We start from the raw sequence: 18,156 nt of genomic DNA, 5'->3' as shown, positions 1-18,156 counted from the left end.
GCAGCCTGTTCCAGCCCCTCACCACTCTCTCTGTAAAAAACTTCCCCCTAATATCTAATCTAAACCTTCCCTCCTTTAGCTTTAATCCATTCCCCCTTGTCCTGCCATTATCTGCTCTTTTAAAAAGTCGAATCCCCTCCTGCCTATAAGCTCCCTTCAGGCACTGGGAGGCTGCAATGATGTCCCCCCGCAGCCTTCTCTTCTCCAGGCTGAACAAGCCCAGCTCCCTCAGCCTCTCTTTGTAGGGCAGGTGCTCCAGCCCTCTAATCATCTTTGTGTCCCTCCTCTGAACCCTCTCCAACAGTTCCACATCCTTCTTGTATTGGGGCCCCAGCTCTGGACACAGGAATCCAGATGGGGCCTCACGAGGGCAGAGCAGAGAGGGACAATCCCCTCCCTGAAATGAGAGATACTGCCCCCATTTGCACGGTTGCTCCCATATACAAAACACAGAAGACAATCAACAGGGGCATCAGACCAGAAGAAAAGTAAATGTGGTTTTCATCCTGGCTCTAAAATTCCACAAGTATTTTGCACACTTAAATACACTGCATGACCAGACATCACATGAAATTGGGTTTGCATAAGTTGATTCAAGGGTAATTGAGAATTATTAATCTTGCCCCTTATCCATGCCTCAAACAGACTGATAAAGCATCAGAGAGGATGTGCTGCACAACCCTGGTTTCCAGGAAAAGCCCAGATGGATGCATTTTAAACAAAGCCAAAACCCATCAGACTATTTCCTGAAAATCAGTACTAGCAAAGCCTGTCCCTTATCACCCTTTTGTGTTTCCAACAGTGAGTGAATACTACGTTTTCCTGGAATCACTCATTTCTATGCCAAGGAATTTACCCACCATCACAGACAGTCCCAATACAGACAGACCTCTCTTCAGCCTGCTCTTCAAATTTGTTTGGTCACTTTTGGTTTCTTGTTCTGATGCACAGACTAACACTATAATATAAGTGACAATTTAAGGGAAGGTTTGCTCTACTTAAATAAACTGCCCCCACAAAACCCAAAGGTGGCTTTTTTGTGTTTGTTTTTAATATATATTTTGGGCTAAGTTTACCTTCTGCTTTTCACTGTGACCATCTTCAGAAACACATCCCAGAAAAACCACACACTTCAATTCCACGACTTTCAGGACAAATTCATTCAGCCCTTTATGAAATACTTCCTCACACTAAGTAATTTTGGTTTGGTGCCAAAGCAGACCATCTCAAACTTGTCCAGCTACACAGCTACTCCCACTGCCTCTGCTTTGAGCTTTTCACCTAAGCAATTCTGAACTATTTCAAAAAGCTAAAGCTAACTCTTATCATTGATACTGGGAAAAACCCAGTCACCAAGGTCACAAATCTGACAGAGGCTATTCCAGGGCTCCTGTGATTTGCATGTATTAAAAAAGAGAAAAATAAGTAATAGTAATGAACTCTCATCAGTTCACTTGCAGGGAAGCAAAGCTTAAAGCAGCAAAGCAGGAGGGTAAGTACTGTATGTTCTAGACCTCACGTGACTGCTTTTCTATTTGCTCAGTATCAGGAACAGCTATTCCACCCTGAGCACTAGAAATGTGATTTGGGGGAAGCACAACAGGCTGCGATTTCTTCAACAGCAAGACTTGTTTTAAACAGGATTTCCTATTCTGCATTCTTACGCAATAGCCACTGGCACTGCTGGCTGTTTTCTGCAAGGGATGTCTGCGGAGGGAGCCAGTAAGAATACCTGCACCTCTTTCCTTCCTGCAAGGGATCACCAGCGCACAGAATAATCAAAGGGTTTCAAGTCATCTGCCTGGGAGATGTCCTTGTTAAAACAAATGCCTTTCAGGCTAAGATGCAATGCTATTCATTTCTTTTTAAAAAAATAGCAAGGCTAAATTTCTTTTAGGCCTAGGTTAATCAGTCACCAACAAACCCAGTGTTTCAGCATCCTGGGTGCCAATCGTTACTGAGAGCCTAATTCCAATAACGTATTCCTGTATTAAACCTACTGCCCAAAGTCTTCCTTTGTACACTCTCATGCAGGAGTCATGCCTACTCCCACAGAAAAGGGCCACTTGTAAGCAGTCTTGCACCTTATGTACAGCTAACAGAACAAGTATTTCTCAAAACCTCTGCAATAAAATAATTACCGTGTACGTCAATCACACCAACACTTCAGTCACCCCTTTATAATCCTGCAGTACTTTGTATATAGACAAATATTTAAACTTTTCTTCTAATGTCTTGGTTGATTTCTGCAACTGTTTGACTGTTCTCTTCTGTAACTAGTTTCTACACAGAAAAATACAAAGGTGTCCCATTCCCAGGTGACATAAACCAGAGCAGCTCAAGTGACAAACAAATGCATCAGATTTCAAGTTGGGATTTAACCAGCAATCTTTATTTAGATATTGTAACTGTTAAAGAGGATCCAAGATTTTTATTTCCAGATCCTAGAAGTCAGTTTTTGAAATAGTATAAACTCCTGTACTGCTAACCAACATGAAATACCTACTCCTCATTAAACTCCTATGAGAACGTTTCTATTTTGGAATTCAGTGCCTTGCTGTCAACTTAATTCTACCTCACAGTGCTTGTACAAAGAAACTACTGGGAAGTCATTCCAGGCATTGATTAGTTTTTTGCATCTTGGCTAATCTACCATCAGATGACATGCACTTTACTCCAGTGCTCCCACCACCCCAAAGACACTGTCCTCTTTTTTTCTTCCCCCTCCCACTGCTGGTTGTTTAGTTTCATTAGCAAGCTGTCCTTCCTGCCCATACCCTCATTTTCTGCTAGCCAGCTGACACTGTGGCTGCACAGGGGAACAGAAACCAACTGGAAAGCAAACTTCCTAAAGGTTATTTTTGAAGTCAGACGGGCCCCCCAGAGCCACTGAGAAAAACAGAACCTCAACCAACGAGAGTAAGCCAATTCACTCCACCTTTGGAGCAAAGCTCTCTGGTACTCATGCTAAGAAGGCTCACATGAGGAGTTAGCAGAAAATAGCTTGTGAACCACAAATTGAAACAGTAGCCTTCTCCACAGTAATTAACCCCAGTGGGGAATAAAGGCCTCAACATATTTTACAACTATTCCAAATTAGGATTATATATTCCAGACTAACTGTTGAATCTGGCAAGACTCTTCCATCCAGCAACAGAGGATTTTTTGACTATGCCTTATTATGAATTAATTCTTTTTAACTACTATCAGAGAGTCAGGAGTCAGTACATCAGATTACTCATCAGCTAACCTGTTCGTGTTCTGGACTCCAGATGAACTTAAAATTACCCAGCTTGTGCTCTGGTTTTCATCCACAAGCTTTTCTCTGCAACTGTCTAGGCTAAAGAGAATTAACAGCACGCCTTCAAATCCAAACACTGCCACCACAGCGGCATCAGAAAGCATCCCACTGCTGTCAAACTCAAACCAGGTCCTTTGACAGGCATCTCTTCAGCTGCTGATGCTGGCATATGCAGCCTCCCCTCCCACCCCCTTGTTTTGCAGCTGGAGCATCTCTCAGCACGTTGATAGAAGTGTTGATGCAGCTTTGCACTGAACCACACAAGAGAACTGTTCCACCAACAAACAACCCAACTAAAAGGAACATTACTTTAACATCACAGCCATACTAGCATAATATTTGGGGCATGCAGAACACAAGGAAAACAACACAAAGCTTTGAACACCATTGCTCCCCAAAGAAAAGCTCAAGCTTTAGCCTGAGACACGTCATTTCCCACTGACCATTATTTCCCAGTGGTTACCTTCTGTTCTTCTCTTTCTGTTGCATTTTGACACTTCTCAATCTTCCACTGCCGCATGAAATCGCGCAGGTACCCAAAGAGAGTGAGAACACCGTAGCCTACGTAGGTCAGCACAGCAACCAGCATCGGTGTTTCTTCAAAAGCTTCATTGAAAGGCCTTTTGTATAATCCTCCATTGTGCACAACATGATTTATCTATAGTAAAAATGTAGAGAGACACAGTTGTGAGGCATTCATTCAAGAAATGACAGGCATTTCAGAGCTGCCCCTGGCCCTCCCATCAGTGATAAGCACCTGCCTCAGCTCAAAGTATTTCCAACTAGGTTCAGCCAATACTGACAAATAACCATCTAACAGGTTGCCATATAATCCATATAAGAGGTGGCTAAATTGATGATTTAACCAAAGTTAGCAATTTAGTACAGCTGAATTCACATCTCATTGAGGTCCTTTAGCTTGCTCAACATCAGAGAAAAATAAAATAGAAATGAATAGTTTTGTTAAGTTAAAAATGTAGCCTTAGGATTATGAAAACTAAGAAAAGTAACTGTAAAATATGAAAACAGACTCAAGTCTGGAAGCCTGTATTAATGTGGCAAAGCAGGCTTAATCTGTGTGTCTCTACAACCGTTAGCCTAAAGATGCTGATGTAAACACTGTACTCATCCATGAGGTGAACATGACACCACAGACAAAAAGGTTATTGTGTACACAGTCTCAACATTGCATATATGTCAGCACACAGAACAAAGCAAGGCTTTCTGCATAAAATCCACACCAAGTCTTCTTGCTACTTACACACAATCTCCTGAAGAGCCCAATTGTACAATGCACGTAACACTGGTGGGGAAAACATCCTGGTTTTTAACAGGACTACTTGGTCAAAGAGTTAAGTTAAAGATCAGATCTCAAAAGGCAATGTACCAAAAACACAGAAACACAGACATTAGATGCAAATTGCTATCTGTATTCCTAGAAGTTTTGGAATAGCTGCCCTGTAATAGGATAGTGAAAGAGCACTCTCCAACCTAAATGCTGCATCTGGAGCATCAGAGGTGGCAAGTCTCACTCCTTGCAGAATAAATCTGTTTTTGCTAGTACCTAATACCTTGTAATTTTCCTAAACCTAGGAGTAATCTAAACAGGTTAAGATTGTCATACAATTCTGTAACACTCCAATATCCAAATATATTATGAAGTATGTTGTCAGATATGTACGTGAACAGCTAGAAGGCAAGGCAGGAAGGAAACCAAGGCAAGGCAGGAAGGAAACCAAGGCAAGGCAGGAAGGAAACCAAGGCAAGGCAGGAAGGAAACCAAGGCAAGGCAGGAAGGAAACCAAGGCAAGAAATTTCAATAAATGCCTATATTAATCACACCACCATAACTAAAAGAGGCCAAGGATTTATCTAGAATGTTGCTCAAATTTCTCTGGAATCTATACAAGTTACAGTTTGTAGTCAGATATACTAAGAAATTTGTTTTTTAAATATTCTAATAAAAGATAAATCAATACCTAGGAAAGAAGTTCATCCTAAATACATTGAAACACCACCAAAACCAACAGCAAATAATTAATTAGGCATGGGAGCCAGGAGACAGGATAAGCCCAGGTATTCACCTATGTCACTCATACTATCCTATAGGAAAGGAAGCCAGAGCTGTGCTAACCTCTGTAACAGCTGCTGAATCAGTAAAAACACACAGACTTGCTGGCCTCACCAGACACTGTGTATTTGGAAAGTGAGACCCCCTCACCTCAGATGCTGGAGCAAGTCTGTATTTCAAGCGTGGCATGTATATCTTGAGAACAATTTTTCAGAAGCAAGGACCTGCTCTTCAGATGCAGTGATGCTACAGCTACACAGGCAGAGCCTTGAACTGCACCACCACCTTCCTCCTGATGCTCATTTCTACCTTTTCCCAACACAGGCACCCAGAGCTGAACAGAGTTTCAAGCAGAGCAATTCCACAATATGGTCACTGCAGTTGCAGGGGCTTTAGAACTGGTTCAAGTGTGGAAACAAACCAGCAAACACACAGTAAGGAACTTCACCTTTAGCTGCAGCACTTATGTGAGACTCAAGTAACTCCTCTGCAGTGCTTTGAGGCCAGGCTTCATGGAAAGACACACTGCATCCAGTGGTGCCTTATGGTAGAAAGCACAGCACCAGGCTGGGGAAGGGGCTGGAGGGCAAATCCTATGAGAAGTGGCTGGGGGAGCTGGGGGTGTTGAGCCTGGAGAAGAGGAGGCTGAGGGGAGACCTTCTCACCACCTACAGCTACCTGAAGGGAGGTTGTAGAGAGGTGGGTGATGGTCTCTTCAGCCAGGTGACAGGAGATAGGACAAGGGGAAATGGCCTGAAGCTGCCCCAGGGCAGGGTTAGATTGGATATTAGACAAATTTTTTTTACTGAAAGAGTTGTCAGGGTCTGGAACAGGCTGCCCAGGGAGGGGTTGAGTCACCTTCCCTGGATGTGTTCAAAAAAAGGGTAGATGAGGTACTTAGGGATCTGGTTTAGCTTAGGATGGGAATGGTTGGGCTTGATGATCTTCAAAGGTCTTTTCCAACCTTGTGATTCTGTGATCAATCAACACACTTGGTGAGCCAATGCTGCAGAAAGAAAAACAGGAAAACCTTTTCTTGGCTTAACTGTATCACTGTGGCTACAATTCATGAAACCAGAGCTTCACTGGATCCAGAGCTGAGAAAGATCATGCACCAAAGCTCAAATTGCTGCAATTTCACAGCCTGATTAATAACAGTTGAATTTCGTGTCCTCATGGTGACCAACCAGGCTGTGGACAGCAGCTGTTCAGAAGCAGGCACATGACATACCTATTACCTGGGGCTGTCTACTAGTAGCTAATTTCTGGATGAGCAAACACGTAACTCGTAGCGACAACTTCCCAAGTTACCTGGTATCTAATAGAGATCACACCAAAGCTTTTCATGTCCTCCCCAGGTAACGGGAAGTTCATCTGGACTAGACAAAAGGCTACATCCCCAAGGTATGGGCCTGAGGTTAACTAACAGCAAAAAACAGCTACTCAGAAAAAAAAAACCCTTCCCAAACACAAACACAGACCTACACATCATTTTAATCAGAATAAAAGCAAAACAAGGTCTGTAGAAGAGCTTCTGCTTTTGACAAATGCTGTAACTGAACAATTTATTCCACATGCTCAAAACCAACCTTTTGCAGGAATACCTGAATTGATTCAACACACACTCCAATCAATTCCACCTCCCAGTAATCTACCAAAGTGCTTATACATTCTTTCTCACATCAGCTAATACAAATTGAGAAACTCCCATCTTATCCAATCTCAAATAAACATTGAGGAAATACTCTGGATGCAATTCCACGGACTTTCCATGAAGCATACTATGCCTGTACACACAGAACAAACACTCCCAGCCATATTTCAGATACAAGCCTACTCATTTTTCCAAGAATGCATTATGAATCTGGACTCTGGCCTTCAAATGAAAGCTGGGAGCTCCAAGCCTGCTGCCAAAGAGCAGCAAGTTCAGGTTCAGGACAAAAAAAGAATGTGGGTACAGCTCAGTGTTTCATTTCCTTTTCCAAGGGGATAAAAAAAAGAGCATGCAAGATTAAGGCTTTTATGGTTTCAAAAAGTCTTATGATAACAAAGTGAGCCATGACCTTTGAACAAGAGTATTATGTGCATCTAAGTGGAGACCACAAAGAAGAGTCAGGGTTCACCCTAAGCGTGCAGTTCAAAAAAGGCAGGTGTATGCTCACCTACTGATCCTCCTGTACTGCCCAGTGTGCATGTACATGTAAAAAGCACCATCAGAGTAAGAAACCCAACTGCAGAAGAAAAAAAATACATCAGAGTGCACCACCCAGATGGTTATGGAGAGCAGCAAAGAGCTGATGGCATTCTGAATCAGCCACTGTAAGCCCTGGGTTGGATGACCTCCTGGGGAAACAAATCACAAAACTGTACTGTAAGTTACTGAGCAGCAGCATCACACAGCTACAGGTAGAGAGGGCTGCAATGGTCTTAGCAGGACACAGCAGGGAGTCCTACTATCATCATCTCCCCAGCCTGGTAAGTAACAGTTCCAGTTCACAAGAAGTTACATTGCAAAATAGACTTCAGATTTAGTTCATCCTGCAAATTGGGATCATTCAAAGTAGCATGACAGCATGTCCAGCACAGGCAGAGAGTGGGATTGTGGATGTACACACATGCAGCACGAGCACACCCAGCCTGATGTTCTTACCCAACTACTGCTCAAAGGTATGCTTTAAAGACCACGTTAGCCTCCAGACAGCATCAGATCTTGTCGTGCCTTAAGGTTAGGTACCGTAAGAATGAGACTCCAGCTCCACAGACAGAAGAGCCTATCCCAAATTATTCAAATTATTTAATGACATATATGGAAAACATCTCACATAACACCCCTTTGGCAGTTACCTTCAGCTCATCACGGGCTGTCTGGCATTAGGGGCACAATACTGTAACCTACACAAACCCAGGTTCTCGTTTAAGCCACCCACAAAGCATGCAAAGATCACTCCTGTATCACAGCATTAAAAAAACCTGCAGTTCTTAAACAGCAGTTAGCAGAAAGCTTGCTTTTCCAGTACCCTTCACCATTTTCCCTTTTCTAAACTTGGACAGTAGGATCCTCAGAGAAGGACAACCATACCTCACTCTAGCATGGATTTATAAAGAAGGTAAAAAGAAACCATCAAACAGATATAAATTCCAGTGTTCATGATGGTATCACTGCCAGCACCCAGAACAGTTCACACAGAAGATTGTTTTACTATTCTGAAACTGACATTCTTTTCACCCAAAAATTATTTCTCAAAACCAGTAAGAAAAGGGCTTTTTACTGTATTTGCTGTGCCCGTGTCAGCAGACAACTTGGGTAAGAGCTCAACACAGTCATCATGGTAAAACTGGTAAATCATAGAATCATAGACTGGCATGGGTTGGAAGGGACCCCAAGGATCACAGAGCTCCAACCCCCCTGCCACAGGCAGGGACACCAACCTCCAGGCCTGGAGCTACACATGGCTGCCCAGGGCCCCATCCAACCTGGCCTGGAACACCCCCAGGGACGGGGCACCCACCACCTCTCTGGGCAGCCTGTTCCAGCACCTCACCACTCTCTCTGGAAAAAACTCCCCCCTAATATCTAATCTAAACCTTCCTTCCTTTAGCTTTAATCCATCCCCCTTGTCCTGCCATTGTCTACCCTTTTAACAAGCTGATTCCCCTCCTGTTCCTCTGCTCCCTCCAGGTACTGGAAGGCTGCAATAAGGTCCCCCCACAGCCTTCTCTTCTCCAGGCTGAACCAGCCCAGCTCCCCCAGCCTCTCTTCGTAGGGGAGCTGCTCCAGCCAGACGCAAAGGAATGTGCAAGAAGCCAGATGCCCTCAGACTGAAGGTTCTCTACCTACGCTCCCCTGTCAAAAGCATTCCAGAGAGAAGCTTTGTGAGGAGACAAAAGCCACGCTTCAGTGCTGGGACATTTGCAAACACTCCTGTAGACACCACACAGGATTTATCACAGGAATCTGGGTACATACCTCACAGGGCAGGCTTACACTTCAGGGAGAGAAATGCAAGTTCAAGCCACAGTAAGAGTGAAGTACACAGTCCTGGGTTATGCTCCTGCCCCTGGAAGACCCTACTGCTCTGTGTTAGGGACGCTGCTTATGGAAAGGCCATAAAAGGATTAATCATGCTGGAACACAACTTCACTTGTTACCAAAATTCAGTTGTTTCTCATCGACATAACTGCAAGAATTTTACTTGCAGCTTTGGAGATTTTTCTATTTTATTATATTTAGAAACACAACGTGGATTTGAATTCCCATCTCAGACTGTTGCCTGGGTAAGAAAGGCCAAGCATTTACTACCAAAATTAGAAAGAACTAATTTGAATCACGTTTTAAGCCTACCAAAACCCAAACAAAAGTCACAGGAGGGAAACTAACTTGGCTTACAAACCAGACTTTAACACTTTAGTGCATTATCCCTAAATAAACATTTGTTCTTGATGGTCTCTATTACCATATATTTTGATTTGCAATTACCTAATCCCAATAAATTTAGCATTCCTTTGCCACATCTAGACAAACAGTATAAATCTTCATATTGTTTAAGGGTTTGAGGGTTTTTTTTCCTTTTATCCAATGAATGATGCAATGAAGTTTTTGGGGGTTTTGCCTGCTACAAATTTAGCTGACAAAAAGGTATATTCTCAGTAGGATAAAAATTATCTTAAATTACCTTAGACCTAGACTGTTACTTTATCTAGTGTTCAGTAGATTTTAGATGTAGAGCACTCTAACAGCATGCTTAATTACTACATTTGTTTTCCAATGAAGATTTCCAAAGACAGCCCAAGCCCTTAGCGGTTCACTAACAAGCCAATCTCTAGGCTCTCAAATACCTCTGGAAGCCTTCCTAATGCACTTTAGAATTTGCTCTCCATTATTTTTACAGACATTAAACCCCATTTTTCTTCCTAAACTTTTCAGCTTCTGCTTTCTCAACCATAAACATTCTTCAGGACTGTACTTAACAATTAAAAGTGGCGTTTTTTTTTCTAGTAATGATTTCTTAATGAAGGCAAAAAACCCCATTGGAAACCTCCTTGAAGCTGGGTCAATGTTTTATGTTCCTCCTAGAGAAACTGAAGTCAGAAGATAATTAAGATAAAGCTTTTTTCCCCCCCACACACTGAAAGCATGACATTTAGGAAAGTGTTTCTACTGTACGATTAAGACAGGAAAATGCAACATGAGGCATCACTCAAATGAATCAAGTTACCATAACAATATAAAATGAATCTGCATACATTTATAACTGTTTATTACAGCATTTAAAGCGTATCACCTGCTAAATATGCAATGGCAGGCCTAATGCAATTAAAAGACATTAACACCTTATTCAATCTGACTTCTCAGCAGCACATGCTCAAATCTAAGAGAAGCCAGTCACATCAGCTGCTACCAAGGGTGTTTGTTTTCCCACCAGCACAGATAGGCAAGTTCTCAACAAGTACAACACTGGCCTCAAATCTTCATTTAGCCAGATAAGATGCTATGTAGCTATTCCTTTCACAAAGCCTTACAGTCCTTGATAATTAAATTTGATATTAGGAAAGTATCCTCACGCACATCAGAAAGAGTTTTGTCAATTAAAACATCTGAAGGAGGTCGTTGTCTTTTCTAGGTCAGCCAATTTCCTACTCACTTCAGTTCTGTGTTACTGACACAACAAAGGCACTCAATCAAAAAGCCAAGCAGAAGGTAATAACTTATCTTCTCAGGTCTGATGCAAGCCTCAGAGTACATGCTACAAGCCCTGAGGCATGCATTTTTACAGGGGTTCAAGGATTAAATGCTGATGTCTACACCTGGGCAAACTCTCCTGCAATCCATGAGTTTCTCTCTGAAACCATGGAATAACCAAGGTTGGAAGGGACCTCCAATGGTCATCGTGTCCAACCCCCAGCCCAAAGCAGGACTAAGGACAGGCTGCAGAGTGCCACATCCAATCTAGTCTTTAACACCTCCAGGATATTCCATAACCTCTCTGGGCAACTTGTAGCCAGTCTTCTAGCACCCACAGGAGAATATTATTTTCCTTATGTGTCATCAAATTTCCTATTCTTCCAAATTATATCTGCAGCCTCTCATCTTATTGCCACACACTTCCAAGTGTCTGGCTCCATCTTCTCTATCTCCCTCCAGCCAGCAAGTTGAGCCTGCTTCTAAGATAGAGCAAACCCAGCTCTCTCAGCCTCTTCTGGTATCTCACCTGCTCCAAACTCTTCTGCTTCTTGGGGGGCCTCCACTGGACTCACAGATTCACATGGCTACCTCAGCATCTTTCTGGGGAGCTCAAACCCAGACACACTACTGAAGATGTGGCTTCACAATTACCAAGTAAGAGGGAATGATCACTTCCTTGTGAATAAATTCATGAGGTTTAGTTCTCTCTGACCAAGTATCAGAAATATTTGCACTTTAAATTTGCATGAAGATGTGAAAAAACCCCTGACAAATCTGGGCTCAAATTCCTTTTTATACCAGTGGATGGGGAAGTTACTTCACATCCTTTACCTTATTTTAACCTTCATCTGAAACAAGGGTTCATTCACATTGATGCTACTGCTAACTCACTGTAAGAAGAAAAACTTCCAGCATTTGTTGCACTCATCTTTCTAAGGGTGCTCTCCCAAAGAAGTTACATTAACTTGAATTACAGAATCACAAGGTTGGAAAAGACCTTTGAAGATCATCAAGTCCAACCATTCCCATCCTATGCTAAACCAATGTTTAGCAAAAGCATCTATAAAGTCAAGTTGATGCCCACCACTCCCCTCCATCCTGAAGTGTAAACCTACAAGCAGTAAGGCTGCTCTCTCTCAAAAACCAAACACACATCTCACACCAGCTGTTTTTAGCACGTACACACCAAAGCTTTCAGGGGAAAATAAAATTTGACACTGTCCATTTTAATAGCTGTAAGAATTCAAGACTTGTGACAGCTTTAAAGGAATGCAAAAGCCCACAGTCCTCCCACTCTCTTCAACTAAACTATTCCCTGTCTTCCTGAGGAAGCAGTGTGAGACCTTGCTTACAAAAGCAGGTATTCAGAGAGTGATCTGGAGATCACTATAGGAGACCTTCTAGAAACATCAGGGAAATTAAAATGTTTATATAGTTCCATCTCCTATCTCACTTGGAGATGCCACGTACAACAGAAATGAAGAACCCTACATCTAAACCCTATATTCATAGTTATTTAAGTTTGAGATTATTTCTTCTTCAGCTTCTAGAAGCACAACAGAACCACTCTAAAGTGAGAAGCTCAATTAAGGTGTCAAACCCCCCCAATTAGTAATAATCTGTTCACAGTAACAGGTAGATTCCAGTAAGTTACAACAGAAAGTAAGGGCACCTTGTCCCATTCTCTCTATTTTAAGCAAGAATTTTTCTTTTCAGATGCAGTATTAGAAAACCATTAGCTGTCTGCTTCAGAGCAAAACACTCCAATGGAGGAAATACATTCCAGTTTAAGGTTGCATTGCAGAAAGGAAAAGCAATTTTCCCTGCACTCTTTATTGTTCCCACTAGTGTCTTGATACATCCTAAATACCATTTTTCTACTGGACTCACTTAACACTCTCTCCACCAGACCAGAAGGACATAAAAAAGCAGAATCATGTCCAACTTGAGGGGGTAACTTCACTGTTCTTCTATTTGCTTGCTTTCTCCTGGCTGTGCCCATTTCCTCACGCTGTGACAACACCCTCTGAGACCTCAGACTCTCACCATGTGGTGCAGTATTACACTGAAGCATTAGATCAGTTTTGAATCCATCCATAGATTATTGCTCTCCCTCACCATGCACTCCCCGAACTGCATATGGTCAGAAATAAGTTAAGTTACTTTTCTTCAATATCCCACAATTTTTGATTGCTAGACTGTTCTTCAGCCTCTTTAATTAAGGTGCTTATAGCAAGATTATTGCATTCACTGAATTTGAATCTCTAAACAGATTAACTGTTGGCAGAATTTGCTTTCCCAGGAAAACAAAAGAACTTAGTATTTCACAGAATGTGGGGGTTGTTTTTTTAAGTGCTAAAACCCTGATGTCAAATGATCACCTTCCAAGCCACTGACAGTATTTCACTCATCTCCCAGGTAGCCAAAGTCAGTAACTGCACAGTCTTAGCAAGTTCCCCTCTCCTCTTACCAAGGGGAAGAATTAGCAGTTCAGATCCCAGCAGGAGACCAAATAATATAACCTATTAAAAAATGATGGTGAACAATTTCACTCTCTTCTGCTCATGCTGGAATAACAGGAAGGGCCCACACTGTGTGAAACACCAGTGTCTCTCTCTCTGTCTCTGTGGAGGGAGTTGTAAAGAAAACTGTCATAAGGGTAACTTTCTCAGGTAACCACAGCAAAGCTGTCATACATAGGGGCAGGCTCCTTCTTTCCTATCAACTACAAGTGGGTAACACATCCTGGCACTCTCAAGCCCCACAGAGGGGTGCAGTGATGTACTACCCTGTCTCTAAACTCTCCCCTCACAAGCTCCAGCCTTTTCCAGAAAAAAAAATCACCAGTGTCCACATTTCTTTATACCAATGGCTTTCCCTCCCCCCCACCTCCTCTTCCCATCAATATATTCATTTTATCAAGGTCTCTTCTTGCCTCTGACTTCTCTCAATGACTTCATCACAGGCTTTCTTCCAAAAGCAGCTTTTTTTTTTCCCCTCCTTCATTCATTCTCACTTTTCTGTTCTTTTCTGCCAGGTAGGAATTCCACTTGTGTATAAGCTGCCACCTTGCTGGTACTTGATTACTTTTGCAGGTTCTCAAGTGCTGTATGTGGTATGTACACAGTTCAGAGATACAGACATGTACAAAAGTATTTAACACATATAAGTATTAACACATTTCCCTTCTTCTGCATGAAGGCTCAGCCACCAAGATCTGAAACCCAAAAGGCCATTTAAACAGCCAGATCTGTGATACATCAGTGACTGTACCTTTGGCAGCTCTAAGCTCCCATCACTGATGCTATGTGAGGAAGCTGTACCTGCCCAGCACCCCTACACAGTCACTTCTTCCAGTCAGGTTCTAACATTCAGACTTTTGTTGTGAAAGTCAAACAATCTGGCCCACCTAAAACTGAGAAATGAATGCAAGACTCCTCATGACAAATCTCTCCTTGACCAGCAAGCAGCTGCCAGAAAGATACAGAACTTCTGTGTACTCTTCCTACGTCCTCCACCAAAGCTGTGACACTCTGGCTTCTTGCTAAGAGTGCTCAGGACGGCTCCTGCAGCCAGCCCTCCCACCCTCCCCTTCAGAAACAGTTACCTCAAATGCCTCAGGCATCCACAACATAGCTGAGTGCAGCATCTCAGGCAAACCAGGAGCTGAACAGAGCGTCTCATCAACCAGTGAGGTTTCTAAGCTTCCTCAGTTTGACAGTGATGGTTTTTCCATTCACGTGCTGCATCTCCTGCCTTCCAGAGATGCAGCTAACAAAATCCTTGAGGAACAGCTCCCTTACCCCATCTTTCTGTTCCTCTGAAGCAGGATGTAACCGTATTCAGACCTTCTTTAGGAAGCACACAGGGGAGTGAAGTAAAACCGCTCAGAGAGCATCACTCACCATCGCCACGCTTGGTCTCAGTGCAAAGACTGATAACTACAGCTTTACAGTCAGCAGGGCTTTGCAAGGCAAGACTGCCAGAGCCACAGCACTACAAGCTGACACTGCTGCCAAAGGAAGGTACTGTACCCTCCTTTGTACTCCCCCTCCCTTTGCTGGCTCCCAACACTGGGCTATTCCCTCCCAAGTGCCCAGGCAAGACTATGAGCGCTCCTGCAGTGAAATACAGCCAGCATCTCCCATCCACTCAGGAAAAACAAGGTATTTTAATCTCATCCTGCATCAGTTCTCAGCCTGGTTGAGGCAGCGGATGCACAAGCAGATGGGGCAGCAGAGGAGGAAGAGCGAGGAGCCCCAGGAGGGGTGGTCAAGGCAGGAAGGCCTTTCTCCAGCAGCTACAGGTGTGCAGCACAACCTGCTGGGGCTGCCCTCACGACAGGGACCATTAAGCACCCCACACGGTAACTGGAAAGTTCGGCGTTGTGCAGAGAAGCAACTGGAAGCCCCAAAGCTCAAACATCCACCCGCATCGCAGGGTGACGACCCCGGGACGGGCCGCACCGACCTTTAACGCTTCTCCCGGCCACTCCGTACCTGCGGCCCAGGCGCAGCATGGGGCGAAGGGCTGCCGGCTCCTAGAGCAGAGCCCTGCACCCTCGGGGCAAGCTGCGGGTTTGGTTTATCGCCGCGCTGCGCGGTAACGGCACAGCGCTGACCCGCTCCCGGCCATGCGCAGCCCTCCCGGCAGGCCCGGGCACCGAGGCGCCGCGCCCCTCCCCACGCCAGGGCTGCGGGGGGGGGGGCACACACCCAGCCCCCTGCCAGCCGGGGAAGTTTTGCCCAACTCCCCCCCCCAGCCGCATCTCGGTGGCTGCTCGGAGCCCGCCCGCTGCCACCGCGGGGCACGGAGGGGTGGAAGGGGGGGGTGTGGGGGGGGCGCACAGGCTGCCCCGGCTCTCCCCAGCCCACCCGGGGTGTGGGGGGCTCCCCGAGAGGGACACGGCAGCGCCCCCGAAGCGCCGCTCGCCCGGCAAAGCGCAACCCCCGCCGCCGCTCCCCGACCACCGAGCGGCGCCCGCCGCGCTCACCTGGGTGTCGGGCGAGGGCAGGCCGCGCACGTAGCCGTTGCGGAGCGCGCCGTGGGCGGTGCCGGCGCAGCCGTTGGCGCGGGGCTGGCCGCCCCCCGCCGCCGCCGCAGCCCTCCCGGGCCGCTCCATCCCCGCCGCTTCGGCTCCGCCGCGCCCGCTCCCCCGCCCCCGCCCGGCCGCTCCGCTCCGCACCGGAAGCGCGGCCCGCCGCTTCCTCCAATGGCCGGCGGAGACGTCACGCCCGAGGACGGGCTCCGCAACGTGACGCGCCAGCGCGCGTGCGAGGCCGGCGGCGGGGGGGGGGACGACACGGGGAGGGGGCGGAGCGCAGGAAAACGAGGCCCAATGGGAGCGCCGCATTCCAATCCGATAGGAGGAGAGCGAGGCGAAGGGGAGGGCTTGCCCAATCGGAAAGCAGAACGCGTGGAGAGAGGCGGAACCAGAGGGCGAAAGCTGTCCCGTGGCTGGGCAGCTATGGAACCGGGAACGAGGAGCAGGAGATGAGCTAGCCAATCACGGCGTGAGAGAGGGCAGCCAACTGCGGGCTCCGGCCAATGGCAGCGGGGAGGGGCAGGGTGGCGGCTGAGGCGGGCGGCTGAGGCGGGCGGCTGAGGCGGGCGGCTGAGGCGGGCGGCTGAGGCGGGCGGCTGAGGCGGGCGGCTGAGGCGGGCGGCTGAGGCGGGCGGCTGAGGCGGGCGGCTGAGGCGGGCGGCTGAGGCGGGCTCGCGGTCCCGGCCCCGGTCCCGTCGTTGCTGTGAGGCCGGGCAGGCTGGGTCCGGTGCCGCCGGCCGTGTGAGGCTGCGCCGGCCTCCGGCAGCGGCGCGGCGCGTCCGTCAGCGCGTTCCCTGACGCGAAGGGGACGGCGCGGCGCTGCCTGCGGTGGCGGCGGCTCTTCCCGCCGGGCACACCAGCCCCCGGGCCGGGATCGGGCGGCCGGTGAGCGCTTCCCTTGCCCTCGCCGCTCCGAGTGGAGCGAGCCCATGAGGGAAGCGGCTCCCAGCCCCGGGGGTTGCCTCAGGACACGGGCTGGGCTGGGCCGGGCGGGAGCCTCTGGGCGAAGCTCTCGCACGGCCCTGTAGGAGCTCAGGCTTAATGGCTGCAGCGCCCTTCCCCGCCCGGCATCGACGTGGGACTGAGAGGCCGTTTAGGCTGGAGGTGCTGAAGGACCTGACAGCAACTCTGCAGACGAGCTCCAGGCAAGAGCTTAAGTCAATAGGATTTAAATTCGGGCCTTTAAAATAGGCGTGTGCTTGGCTGCCCTGCAGGCTGAGTATCCCCAGCAGCTGCAGTTGCCGCTCTGTGGCTGCGTTCACAAGCCATCGAGTGTTAGTTTGGCTGTGAATTTGGGCGTTTTCTGGCAAAGTTGGCCAATAAATACCTCATTCAGAGACCCGGTGGCCTGAATGTTGTGTTCAGGTCGGAGATCTGCGTTACAACCCTTGTAAAGTTGGGGTTACCACACAGCACAGGGAAAGCACCCCAGGAAAGGTGCTCTGCACACCTCAAAGCTCTGCACACCTCAAATCATCCATGGTCGTGTGTTGTTGGTTCTGTTAAACAGCCTGCACTACACATGTTGGTGAAGGAGTGGGGCCGGGAAGGCATCCAGAGCTTCCTGAGTCGCAGGAGTGAACAGCCTGACGTGTTAGATCACCCTGAAGAGATGGAAGAGTGTGACCTTTGATTCCTCCGGTGTAATTTAGAGGGAAGGGCTGTGCTGTTCCTGAGAATGTCACTCTGAACGATCAGCACAAATCTCAGCACAATGGAAAGTTAACTGGCTTAAGCAGATGAACTTGAGAAAAATTGGCTCATCCCTCTCTTTCTGAGTTGTTGCTATCGATGGTTATTTTTCTGCATTGTAGTCACATTTGGGAGCCTCTGTCATAGATCTCACTGCAAATTCAGTAGGAACATGGAGTTCCTAACAAAACTGAATTAGCTTCTCCAAAAGTCTCTGTTCTTCCCTCAAGAAGAGCTTCAAAGCCTGGTGTTGGCCATTTGTAGGCAGCAGTACACTTCCTACCTCTGGGTCACCTCTGGGCATGAAGGCTTTTTGTAATGAGGGGTCCAGGCTGAGGGGTAACAAGCATGAGCTGGGTGTGGGG

General features: G+C 46.6%; 1 protein-coding gene across 1 annotated transcript in view; it reads right to left on the bottom strand.

Moving 5' to 3' along the window:
• Nucleotides 1-16,177, bottom strand: part of SPTLC2 (serine palmitoyltransferase long chain base subunit 2) — a gene marked incomplete at its 5' end in the record, with an annotated part of 77,992 nt that extends 61,815 nt beyond the window's left edge. The window contains 2 exons of the mRNA XM_084263976.1: nt 3,765-3,959; nt 16,049-16,177. Of these exons, the coding sequence (XP_084120102.1) occupies nt 3,765-3,959; nt 16,049-16,177 (324 nt within the window). The remainder of the gene's footprint in view (nt 1-3,764; nt 3,960-16,048) is intronic.
• Between the last annotated feature and the right edge of the window lie 1,979 nt (nt 16,178-18,156).

The sequence above is a fragment of the Gallinula chloropus genome, assembly GCF_964237585.1.
Source record: "Gallinula chloropus genome assembly, chromosome: 4".
In the NCBI taxonomy this organism is placed as follows: Eukaryota; Metazoa; Chordata; class Aves; order Gruiformes; family Rallidae; genus Gallinula; species Gallinula chloropus.
Note: the sequence above shows the minus strand (reverse complement) of the source record. Positions and strands in the feature narration are given on the sequence as shown.